Below are 12,594 nucleotides of genomic sequence, written 5' to 3'. Positions count from 1 at the left end.
TATATATATATATATATATATATATATATATATATGAAACGCGGTTAACCTAGATAATACTGTTTTATCATTTGAAGCAATAGGAAAAGACTTTAACTTCACATGGGACTTATCTCTGAGATGACAATGGGAAAGAAGAAAATGTAAAGCCACTGATGCAGAAATCACATTTTTTACAATAAAACGAATTTAGCTGGCTTGTGGTTTCAGTGAGCTGTTCTGTATGTGATCTCACATTTGGTTACAGCCAAATAAGCAATATCAAAAAGGTTCCACCTTATGTACAAATGCAGGCTGCCTTAATTTATATTAATTCTCTCTCACCTTAACTTATATTGCTTCTATAAACCTCATAATGTTTATTTAATTCAACTTGAAAGTTATCTCAATTCATTGTTTATTTCTAGATACCAAGACCCGACATGAAACCTGACATGGTTGGTCTGACTGTTTTAGACGAGCCTTGTGCTGCACAGTCCGACCCAACAGTGCTTGATCTACAATTGAGGACCATTTCAAAACAGACAACTGCTAAGCAGATGGTAAGTATTCTTAGACTTTGATACTTTGATAGAGTTGTCTTGGAATTGTAACTACCTCTGTTGTTGCTGCTTGAACTCTACTTTGGTTATTGGTGTCATGAATGTTTGACTTTGCAGCATTTACAAATTAATCAGTATGATTAACATATAAGTTTTAATGGGAATCCGTTAGTGATTGTTTATTAAAACATTAATTAATAAATTTTAGAAACTTTAATCTTGCAGTAACCTTATATTAGTTCCTTGTCATCTGACAAGGGACCAAGACTTTTGTGATTTTCTGTGCTTGACAAGACATTAAACTAAGTAAAATCATGGCCATCCATATATACAGGCATGTCTTTTATAGCCATGTCCCACTCGCATACATAATCTGTCCTCTGTCAAAACTCCCCCATGACCCATCTTCCTATTATCCCCCCTCCCACTACCCACTGCAGGCCCCTCCCTTTCCCTCATGTCCCTCTCTGCACATTCTCCATGCCCTCACATATCTATCTTGCAGCCCTTTCTAGTCACTCCAGTTTCTCCTTCCATCACTTACTACAGTCACCTCTTCCCCGCCTTTAAACATCTCCCCTCACATTCTTATGGAATATCCCCTCTATCCCATCTGTACCACTTATACTCTACCCACCACTATCCTACTATCTAATACTCTTTATTTCTCTCTCTCTCTCTCTCTCTCTCTCTCCTCTAACGTTCTCCCATCTTCCTTCTCCTATTAGGGTAACCAAGTATCTCCTCTATTGTAAGACACCTATCTCTATCCCTGTATTATACTCTAACATCACACCTAGTTCATATCCACTTCCCCTGGTTGCACTCCCTTTCCTAGCTGAGAAGTCTTCATTTCACAAGTTTCTTGATGATCCCACAGGTGTTGGTGCCATGTTAATAGCACTAGTGTTGATGCCACATAAAAAGCATCCAGTACACTCTGTAAAGTGGTTGGCATCCATCTGTAGAAACCATTCCAAAACAGACAGGGATGGGGAAGGGCACAGCCATTCACAGAAGTATTGTGGCTGTTGAGAGTTTACACTAGAACTCAAGTAGTAATTAAAAAGTTAGTTGCAGATTTATATTGCTTCATTATTTAAAGAAGTCTTTGAGACACCTCATCAGCTCATTAAATCACTCATCATCTCATTAAATCACTCATCATCTCCACCATATTTGGTTAGTATTCTATTTCCAACTTTAGAATGTTGAAAAGCAAGTTGGGCTTTGGTGGGATTTGAAATGAGAATATTAAGGTTTGGAATTAAATGCTAAAAGACATTTTGTCTTATAATTCTTCCAATTTGCTATTTGCTTCCTTTGTGTCTGTGACAAACAATAGTCATGAAAAAATTGGAAATATCTTTTCTCCAATTTTTGTTATTCATTCCCAAAACTTCTCTAACATAGAAATATTTTACAATATGTGTTTGCTCGACCCAAACCATGCTAACCTTGACATGCTATCTACAATATGCAGGATTAGATTTTGTTTGCATCTGATTTCTCTATTGATTCTTGTCAAACCTGATTAGCTCTGCCAGAATTAATGATCCTGAATATATAGAAGATTATGAGAAATACCATATTTCTTCTCAGCCTTTAATCATTGCATCTGTGTTCATGCTAGCATCAGTTAAACAGCCTAGCACCACTTCTGATACTCTTGTGTTATCTAATCTTTGAGAATTAACTTTCTGAGATCTAATCTTACCATTACTTCCCTTGTTTTCCTTGGCCCTCCATTCTCAGCACAGTGGAGGGCCAAGCACTTGGGTCACATCCTACCAATACAGTAGTTGATACTAATATAAGTATTTAGTAAATGTCCACAAAATACCCTGAGACTTTTTATCACTTAATTCCAAAATGTTGTTTGCAGAATTGTATGTTTTCTTTGTTACAGGTTGTGAAAAGTCTAGAACAAGCTGAAAAAGACCCAAAGCAGATTGATAACTGGATCCAGAATATTGATAAATTACATCGATCAAAGCCACCACCCAATGTACATTACACCAAGTAAGTTGTTGATTTATTTTAGAATCTTCTGGAATTAACTCTCAGTATTAGTTTCTCCCATATTCTCAAGCACATTAGGTGACAAGTTGACACCACCGATTTCTGTTGGTGGGCAATTTTCTCTACATCCAGCCATTGATATTGGTCTATCTTAGGTTGGTTCTCAATGGTTTTGTGCCATGTACTTTTCAGTCTTCCTCTATTTCTTTTTCTCTCTGGTGGTGTTCATTTGAAAGCTGTTTTAGAATAATGTTGTTCTGGTAGCTGGACTTGGTCAGTTTTTATCTTCATTCCGTGATGTTTCTGCTAAGTGGCCTTGTGTTGACTCTTTTTAGAATGAATTCATTGATTTTGTGGTCTTGTCAATACATTGCTGGGGTGGAGGAAAAGATGACAGAATACCACAAACTCCTACTGTGTGAGCGTGCACACACATACACACACACACCTATATAAATGATAAATTTCTCTGCAAAGCCAGTATTCAGCAGTACTTGTATCAAATATGAGAGATAAATCTCCCTAATGATAGAATGCTAGTTTTTCTCTTTTAACACATCCTCAAAATTTGATCACTATTTTCCAACAACTTGCTCAACTGAGGCATAATGTTCTGGGAACCCAATACCTTATCCAATTATCTGAAACACTTTTTGTAATCTGTAATAATAAGAATAATAATGGTCTCTGATTTAGGTACAAAGTCAACAATTTTGTGAAGAGCAGACTAGTTGATACTGTCAGTCCTTGTACTTGACTGGTACTTTAATTTATAAACCTTGGAGGAATGAAAGGTGAAGTTAACCTTGGCAGGGTTTGAGGTTAACTTTGCCTAAATAATAATAATAGTGATATTTTCTTTGTTAACCAGTTATGTTTCAGAAAACACTGGGGATGGTATAGGACAATACAATGTGTAGTTACTTAAAAGAACATGTAAAAAGAAGGATAACAGTAACAAAGAAACAATAAATTCCAAGCAATAATACCCCAAAAGCAGGAGACCTCTGAGGGCTGCTCCTGGAAACCACACAAAACCACAACCACAATTACCATGACCACTATGGCAAGTGCCTTCTCCCTGTTATCCTCCTCTCTACAGAGGCATGCTCAGGGTAGACCTATTCATTCAAACCATGCTTGCCACTCTTGCCCATATTTCAACAAATATGCTGGGTGGCAGCACTTTCTTTTTTACCCTCATTTTCCTTTTGGAATGTAGTGAGGTGAGGCTTGACCAAAGAGAAAGTTTGGAGGGGTATCTGTCTTCAGCCCTTTCTGTGTCATCACCATACAAGCTTTTTCATCAAGGCCACCAAATAAACATTGCCTGTCCTTCGTGGCCAAAAGAAGGCAGTTGGACAATTTTCACAATAGATTCAGCTGATAACCCAACCTACCTACACTTGATAGCAGCCATTTGACAGAACTCCACAATGCTTGGGCATTGGATGAGTGCTTGTGCTACCATGGGTGCATCTTGGGCAAACTTGGCTGACAGCATTTCTGGGCTGTACCTTAACCACCACCCCATAGCACTGCCAGGCCAAAGATTTCAGGAAATTATCCATGTCCATGGTCCAAATATGATCTGAAACAGATCAGCCAATTGACTTTTGTCAACAATCAGCCTCCCCTAAGAACCTTGTTGCTCTTGCCCACTACTAACTCTCTATAGAATGCCAAAGTGGAACTTATACTATCTACATTACCTAACTGGTGGAGGGCGGAGTGCTTGATGACATTCCAGATGCTAAGCACCAGCTTGATCTTTGCTTAACCCAGGACTGTCAAAGATATGAGCTGTTGAAAAACCAGTCTGACATATGGCAACCATACCTATTCACCAGCAAAGAATTGCTAAAGATGTTGCAGCCCCAGTGCATGTCTGCACATCTTCAGCCACAGCATACCCAGTCCTCCACTCAGAGGGTATTGTCAGCAAATAAAGCACCTGACTAGTGGAACATGTCCCTTACATATTAAAAAAAATGAAAAAAACGAACATTCTGGTCTAGTTAAATGTGAACTAAGGCAAGGATCAATGCTCAGGCAGTAGAATGTAATGGAGGTGATGTAAGCATTTACCATTTCTGCCCAACCTCTCAGGGATAGCTTTCTCTGGGCCCATTTCTAGGTGAGATTGGTCTCCTTGCTCATCACCTCATCCCATTTCCCCACTTGGAGATCTAGACCAAACCAGACATTCAGCAGTTAACTAGTCTAGTATCCCATGATACTTTTGGACAATATGGACCTGCTTCTCCAGGAGATGAGTTTCAGGTCCACTGACTTTCTTTGGTTGATTTTTGCTCCTGTCACTGTCTCATGGCTCATTAGAGCAGTCCCAATCACTTCAATATACCTAGTACCTGACACAATAGTGGTTACATCATCTGCATTTGCCATCATAAATCTTCTGCATCCCAGTTCACATGGGCTGCTCCTCAATATCTCTAGTGTCAGCAGTAGTGGCTCAAGTGTCAGCACATTTAGAAGAGATCAAAGGGAACAACTTTGACAGACCGAGTGCATCATACTGAAGTGTTTCAATAAATGGCAATGTACCTTAATCACCAAGCAGATGTTGCTATTCATTACAGATATCTAACAGTAAAAGCCAGTATTGAAACCAGCTGTCATGAGAACAACTGCCAAGTATTGGTGGTTCACCCATCAAAAGCTTTTGATTGATCTAAATTGAGCAGGACCCAACCCATTTGCCAAGTTCCTTACCTACCCTCTCTGTCATGGGATAGCACATGTTATGTTTGTACTTAATTAACCAGATCATTGACAACAAGCACCAACCTCTTGGCTAACTCCTGGCTAAAAAATTTAAAATCTGTGTTAAGCAGAATTATGGGCTGAAAATTATCAAGCAATCTCCCCTTGTTTAGGTCCTTTCTCAGCAATACTGAAGCTCCTCAACTCACAGAAATGGAAATTCTCCCATTCTGCCTGCCAGTTTGTGTTAGATAGCTGCCAAGTTTGGCATATAAAAATAGACTCTCTCCATCACAGAAAGCCTTGTGATGGTTTGTGACACCTCAGTACTTTATTGACTTCGGAGGGATTTTAATGAATGTAACTAAATACTGCAGAGCATATGGTAATAATAATAATAATAATAATAACAATATCATGACAATAATAATTACACAATAAGAAGTGCAATCTTTTTATTGTGTATTTACCTTCATGAAGAGTTATGTCAATTTAATTAATTGATTTATAATAATAATAAGAGCACTCAGAGAGCACAAACCTCTGCCAAGGCAACGCCAATCTCCTTTCAACGATTAGCTGGAGATGATTTTTAAAATGAGAATATCTGAAATAAACTTGATTGCTATTACAAACGAGAATACTGAAAATGAACCTGACTGCTCTCAAAAATTAAGTAAAAAATCCTGAAAAATAATCCAGAATTCTTTCTCCGGTACCTGATTGATCCCAATGGTAGTCATGAAATGTAAATGTGGGTATGCGGGGTTTGTTTATAATGCTGTGTGTGTGTGTCATTTGCAGTGGGAACAGGCACAGTTTTCTCTATGAAGGCCTTTTTTAGTCTATTCACTGATATAGTGTCTTTACAACCATTAAGGTCTATAGTAAAAAATTTATCTATGCATGAAAGGACCTGCATACAGTGCTGTTATTGGAGGTTTAACAACATTGTTGCACACAAAAACCTGAGTTCAGGAAGTAAAGCTAAGGCAGAGCTAGAAATGCAATTGAGGTAAGAGATTTTAAACAGGAGCGATATATTCAAAATTGGTAGAACTAAAAATTGTCAAGGACAAATTAAATTTATTATTGTTACTGGATATGTTAGTGTTATTTAATTTCTGAATGGTTTTGCTGCCATTTGTTTATGTACTTTGATTTCTTTATCCATCAGTTTCTACTAAAATAGAGATATGAATAAAATTAATAATAAACGAAAATAAAATTTTGGATACAGCAACGCTGCCATAACTTACATGGAAACCATGAGTGTGTTTTCAATGGAGATAATCAAAGAAAGACTTGAAAGTCAATGTAAGATCATAATACTTCATGTAAAGTAAAGTGAGTATAACAAATAATCCAGAATCCTTGTCTGGTACTGGATCAATCTCAAAATCTAATCAGTTCGTGCCAGTCACAAGGCCAAACATCTCTGAAAGTTTTATCTGAATCCATCCAGCGGTTCTTGAGATATCTTGTCCACAGACAAACAAACAAACAAACACAACTGCAAACAATACTCCTGCCTTTGCTAAGGCAGAGGTAATAATAATAATTATAATAACTATTGTTGTTGTTGTTGTTATTATTATTATTATTATTGCACAAGGTTACATATTTAAGTTGCAGTTATTTATACCAACCATAGAATGTTGTACCCTGTAAAATAAAAGGCTATGGACAAATTCAACAGAACCTCCTTAAATTATTTGTTAATTTGTATTGTTTTTTTTTTATATATTCCAGGAATATGCCTCCAATAGACAGCCTGATGCAGGAATGGCCATCCGAGTTGGAAGAATTACTTAAAGAAGTAGGTTATCTTTTGGTCATCCCTACCATTTATATTCTAAGAAATGTCAAACTGTGGACATACTTGCAGTTATTTCTGTCATGTGTTTTGAAGAAAACTTCATATATTTTACTTTAACCCTTTTGATACCAATCCCTGGTTCTATGATTCAAACTTCCTGTTTTAAAGTGATTTGAATTAAAATCTTCCATGAAAAATTTCACTTGCTTAATGGTGACAAAATTATTTTACTAAATTCTTCATTATTTTCGAAATTAATTAACAGTGTATTTTAATGGAAATATTGTAATAAACTGGTTAAATCTTTGAACTCTTAGAATTTAGTTTATGATGTTTTTATAGTTTTGAGAAATGAAACCGTAATTCAATGTTGTTTGTGTAGGCAGTGTTTTCATTGTGTAAGCTCAATCTTCAGGTGCCCTGTTTTTGTGAATATAAAGCTGTATGTTTAAAACTTAAGGATCTGAGGACAATGGAAGATTATTTTAGTTAAACAATGAAGTAGAAAAACAAAATAAATTTACCACTTTACACTGGTACTTTCTGCAGTTAGCTTTATCTTATGAGATTATCTTAAACCTTAGATGGCTTATCTTCCATGCTGTAATTGTTAAAATAATCTGAATATTAAATAACCTCATAGGTGTGGCTGAATGGTTAAGCAGTTTGTTTTACAACCAAGTGGTTTCAGGTTCTATCCCACTGTACGGTTTCTGGGGCAAATGTCTTCTACCATATTGTTGGTTGACTGATACTTTGTGAACGGAATTTGGTGGATGGAGTATGTGTGAAGCCTGCAACATGTGCACATGGATATCTTGCCAATGCAATGTACAGATGTAAACATCAGTAAGAAAACTAACAAAAATGGTACTAGTCAAAAGAAGTCCTTTATATTTGTAGTGCACTAAGTAACAGATACTCCCTTATCACCCAGGAACAGTTAAGATATCTATGTGACTAAGACATGGTTAAAATACATGTGGTAAATGGCAATATTAATGTTCTAATTTTATGTGTTTCTTGTGTCAAGGCCTTAGTCTTCATGAGCAGTGCATTGATCCTGGATTTTTCCTAAAACTATGTGATGTTTTGGTGCAGCCTGACATCAGACATTGCATTTCCAGTGGAACACACTGGCTTCATTTCTTTCAAGCCTTCACATATCTTCTGCATTTTCAGACTAGGTTTCACTACCATGTAGCATAGCTGTTTCTATGGAGGCATCATATAATCTGTCTTTCACTCTGAGGGATAGGCCATTTGTTACCAACAAAGGTAATAGCTCTCTGAACTTTGGCTAGTCAGTACTTATTCTAATAACAATACTTTCGGAGCATCCTCCTCCACCATTGATTTGGTCTTCTAGGTAACAAAAATTATCTATTACCTCTAAGGATCCTTCTGGGTATCTGAAGGAATCTATTTCCTGTACATTCTTAATGCTCATTTTTCCTTGCACCTCTGCCACATACAAGTGCTACTTTCTCTTCTTAATCTTCCTGCAATTCCACTACATCTCTTATGTGTCCATACCTTGCACTGGCTACACTGAAGAGATTAGTAATTTGTCTGCTTCCCTGCTTACTAGCCTATTTTTTCTAAAATAGTAATTAGATTCTAATGAACCTGATGATATTTCTGTCCAAAGATAGTAGTGATATTACCTCAAAGAACCAGTTTTGTTCATTCATAAATTCTACAATATGATTAATGTCCAATATGTAAAGATATTTACTACATTTTCTTCCATAAAGACTTAAATTTAAGACTAAATCTAGAAAAGTAATTAATGTGAACAGAAAGTTTAATTTATTTTCTTTTATATCTAAAACAATTCCTGTTGTCTCCTGTTTCCATTGTATTGTAGGTGTCATTGCCGAGTGCCAGTATGGATACCAGCTTGGCTGACTATATTCGAGCTATTTGTTGTATATTAGACATACCAGTGTATCAGACCAGCCACAACAATGATATGATCCAAGCTCTCCATGTTCTCTTTACTTTGTACAATGAATTCCAGAATTCTCAAGTGAGTCATTGTTTCTATCAATCTTTAGTCTCTGATGATCCTTGTTGTTTAGTTCCAGGACATCCCTGATTGAAGGGACTTTTGAATAGTCATTCCAATCATCATTTTACTAGTGTCCTTAACTTTTCAAGCATTGTGATTTGAGGGAAATTAGGCTGCTATTTTTAGCAAGTTAACCAAGTCTCTGGTGACTCCATCATTATCTTTATATTTTGGCATTATGTTATGGTACTGTGTGGTTGTTTTATATTAGTGATTAAATCTAACATTGTACAAGATAGATTTTATTTTTCTACATTGCAATAGGCTGTCATTGGCAGTGATAAATAATACACTAGAGACGTCTGTCAGTCACTATTGACCAAATTCTCTGCATCTGTATGTTCATGCCTGGGCAAGGTGTTTTTGTGGAGGACTGACAGTGGCTCAGGAATGCATTTTGGTACCTGTTTCACTGCAAGCATTTGTTATCAGAAAGTGAAGGGATAAAGCAGACACAACAATGTACCATATTCAACATTCCAACAGTTACACCCCTTGGATTGGTTGCTTTATTTTTTGTTGTCTGACCTCAAGTACAGAGATTCAGGACATCATGAAGCATTCTATCCAACATTTTAATAGCTTCTATTTGCTGCTTTGTAATGCTGTAACCTTGTAACACACCTAAACTATAAGTAAAGTTCAGAGTTTGTGACACACTATGAAAAATAAATCTAATTTATATTGCCATGATGCTTTAAATAGTTGGCATCATTAATAACAACTCAAGACCTAAAACCTTTAAACTCTATCAAATATGGCACTGTGTGGTTGTTTTGTTTGTGATAGATCTAACAGGGTTTCATTAGCGTACATCTTTCTACATTGCAGTAGGGTGTCATTGGCAATGAGGATAATACACTTTCTCTTTTTAATCAGTGTCATCTTTGTAATTCATTAATGTAATAATTGTGAACTGCTGTCTGTTCTAATAAAAAACACTTGTCACATTTTCTTTTATCAAATTAAATATTCAGAGAAAAGCCTCTGCCTCCTCTTCTTCCTCATTAATTTACATTTATCTTAGCAATAATTAGACTTTAACATCTCTAACTTCACTTTTGTCAGCTTTAACAACTTTCATATTTATTATTTATCTCACCCTCCCCTATATATATTCTTCTGCTCCACACTTATCTATGTTTCAAGTTTTAATTGTACCAAGGTCAACTTTCCCTGTTATCCTTCTAGAAATTTATTCAGTGAACTGTTTTTTATAAATTTCTTTTGATACAATTTGTGAGCACTGGGTCACTTACTGGTTAACTGTTCCTGAGTGATAAGGGAGTATCTGTTACTTAGTGCACTACAAATATAAAGGACTTCTTTTGACTAGTACCATTTTTGTTAGTTTTCTTACTGATGTTTACATCTGTACATTGCATTGGCGAGATATCCTACTCTCATCCACCCACATTGGAAGCATTGTACCTATATTAGATATTCAGATTATTTTAACAACTGCAGCATGGAAGATGTTTATAAGCCATCTAAGAACATGCAAAAAACCGTTAGGTTCACTTCAACATTTAAATTTAATTTGTGTCGAAATATTTTCATCGTTTTGAAACCACGACCTGTTCACTGACAAAATTCCGTGCAGCCTGAAGTTTTGTCAGTGAACAGGTCGTGGTTTCAAAACGATGAAAATATTTTGACACAAATTAAATTTAGATGTTGAAGTGAATCTAATGGATTTTTCTGTGTTCTTAAATGACTTATAAACATCTTCCACTATAAGTACATCTCAAATTATTTTATTTTCTATTAAATATCAATATCCTTCTCAAATATCCTTACATAGGTTCATTAATTTTAATTATCAACTAGTTTTGTCATCTTTTGCATAAGAAATCTGAAAAAAATATCTTTTCTTTTATTCTGACAGCATTTTCAGACATTGGCCCAGGAATACAAAATGAAGAAAGAAGCCAATCCCAATGAACAATTAGTCTTGGAGGGAGATAATGAAGCTCCAAATGGCAATTAATCACCAAAGAAAGACATATAATAGATTTATTATTTTGCAATATTCAAAGATGTTAAATAGTAAACCAGGTTTTTATTAACATTACAGGGGCCTTACTACCAAAGATAAGAAGCTGGAGGAGAGTTCGATAAAGTTTAATGATGACTGGCTACTGAAGTTGACCACAAACTGCTACAAGTTTATTGATGTAGATCATCACTAGTTTCTTTACATGGTATCCTCGTAAGCAACAGTTTGCTCTCATCAACCACCTTCCTGCCATTTACATAAAACTGTTTTATTTTTACTTCCTTCCATTTCTCTCTCAATAATTTACATCCGTTCTGCAAACAAGAATGAAACACTTTCCTTTCTTCTCAACTTATTTCCTAATTAGAGGCCTTTCTAAACCACACTTTCATCTCAACCACCTACCTTACATAAGTTCCCATTTCACTACATTTATAGAAATGAATCCATCCATTTGTTTTAACATTATTATTTCAGTTGACTTTCCATCTGATCCAACCTCACTGATATTTATGAAATAAATTATTCTAGAACTTCCTGGAATTCAAGTGTATTTCTTTTTCTCTGTCAAACAATAATTTAAAACAATGGGTTAACTATATTAAAACAGATAAATACTAATTCAGTAATAACTGATGAGTTCTTACTTTAATAACATTTCTTAAAATGAAACATCACTTTTATTGATGTTTCTTTGTTGATGGAAAATAACTCACAAAAGATTTACATAACACACCAGCTTTGATTCAGTATTTATTTGACATCTACAGAATTTGTCAACAATTATAACTTTGAATTCTTTAAAATTTAGGTTAATTATCATAATCCAAAATAGTAGCGTAGAGGTGGTCCAGGAATGTCTTCATCTTCCTCTGATTCCAGAGACACAATTAGGTCGACATACGTTTGCTGTGCTAATGGTTTGATTAGTTTTATCATGCTGAAATTAAAGAGATGAGAAAACCTTTAGCTAAACTTGGTATTGAAAATAGTTTTGATAAAAGTACTGCTCTTCCTTTTCAAGTACAAGTTAGAATAATCTCAAAGCAAATTAAAATAGTCAGCTGGAGAGGAGGTTCTGCGAGGTTCCTCACAGGCAAAGAACACAGGTACAAGATTTTCTGGGCAGGGAACACTGACGGGGTCGGGGGGCGTAGGAATACTTCTAGCGGAGAAATGGGTGGATAAGGTAATCGAGGTCGTTAGAGTAAGTGACAGAGTACTTAAGATTAAACTAGTGCTTCATCATAGATTAGCTACTGTCATCTCAGCCTATGCACCTCAACCGGGGCTACCAGATGTTCTGAAAGACCAATTCTATGACACCCTCTTGCAAACTACCTCGTCAACGAGTGACAGGGACCTTCTCTTTGTGGCTGGAGGCTTCCATGGCATACATAGAGGCTATGGC

General features: G+C 35.9%; 2 protein-coding genes across 2 annotated transcripts in view; one reads left to right on the top strand and one right to left on the bottom strand.

The window, feature by feature from the left end:
- Positions 1-11,726, top strand: part of LOC106882416 (intraflagellar transport protein 46 homolog) — a 23,678-nt gene extending 11,952 nt beyond the window's left edge. The window contains exons 7-11 of the mRNA XM_014933091.2: positions 408-542; positions 2,452-2,564; positions 7,044-7,110; positions 8,981-9,142; positions 11,073-11,726. Of these exons, the coding sequence (XP_014788577.1) occupies positions 408-542; positions 2,452-2,564; positions 7,044-7,110; positions 8,981-9,142; positions 11,073-11,174 (579 nt within the window). The 3' untranslated portion in view covers positions 11,175-11,726. The remainder of the gene's footprint in view (positions 1-407; positions 543-2,451; positions 2,565-7,043; positions 7,111-8,980; positions 9,143-11,072) is intronic.
- A 197-nt stretch (positions 11,727-11,923) lies between these two features.
- LOC106882356 (ubiquitin-like modifier-activating enzyme 6) overlaps positions 11,924-12,594 on the bottom strand; it is a 295,927-nt gene continuing 295,256 nt past the window's right edge. Inside the window, exon 34 of the mRNA XM_052970971.1 lies at positions 11,924-12,123. Within this exon, the coding sequence (XP_052826931.1) occupies positions 12,003-12,123 (121 nt within the window). The 3' untranslated portion in view covers positions 11,924-12,002. The remainder of the gene's footprint in view (positions 12,124-12,594) is intronic.

Source organism: Octopus bimaculoides, chromosome 10 (assembly GCF_001194135.2).
Source record: "Octopus bimaculoides isolate UCB-OBI-ISO-001 chromosome 10, ASM119413v2, whole genome shotgun sequence".
Taxonomy (NCBI): domain Eukaryota; kingdom Metazoa; phylum Mollusca; class Cephalopoda; order Octopoda; family Octopodidae; genus Octopus; species Octopus bimaculoides.
The sequence above is the reverse complement of the archived record's forward strand: the minus strand, read 5'-3'. Positions and strand labels throughout refer to the sequence as shown.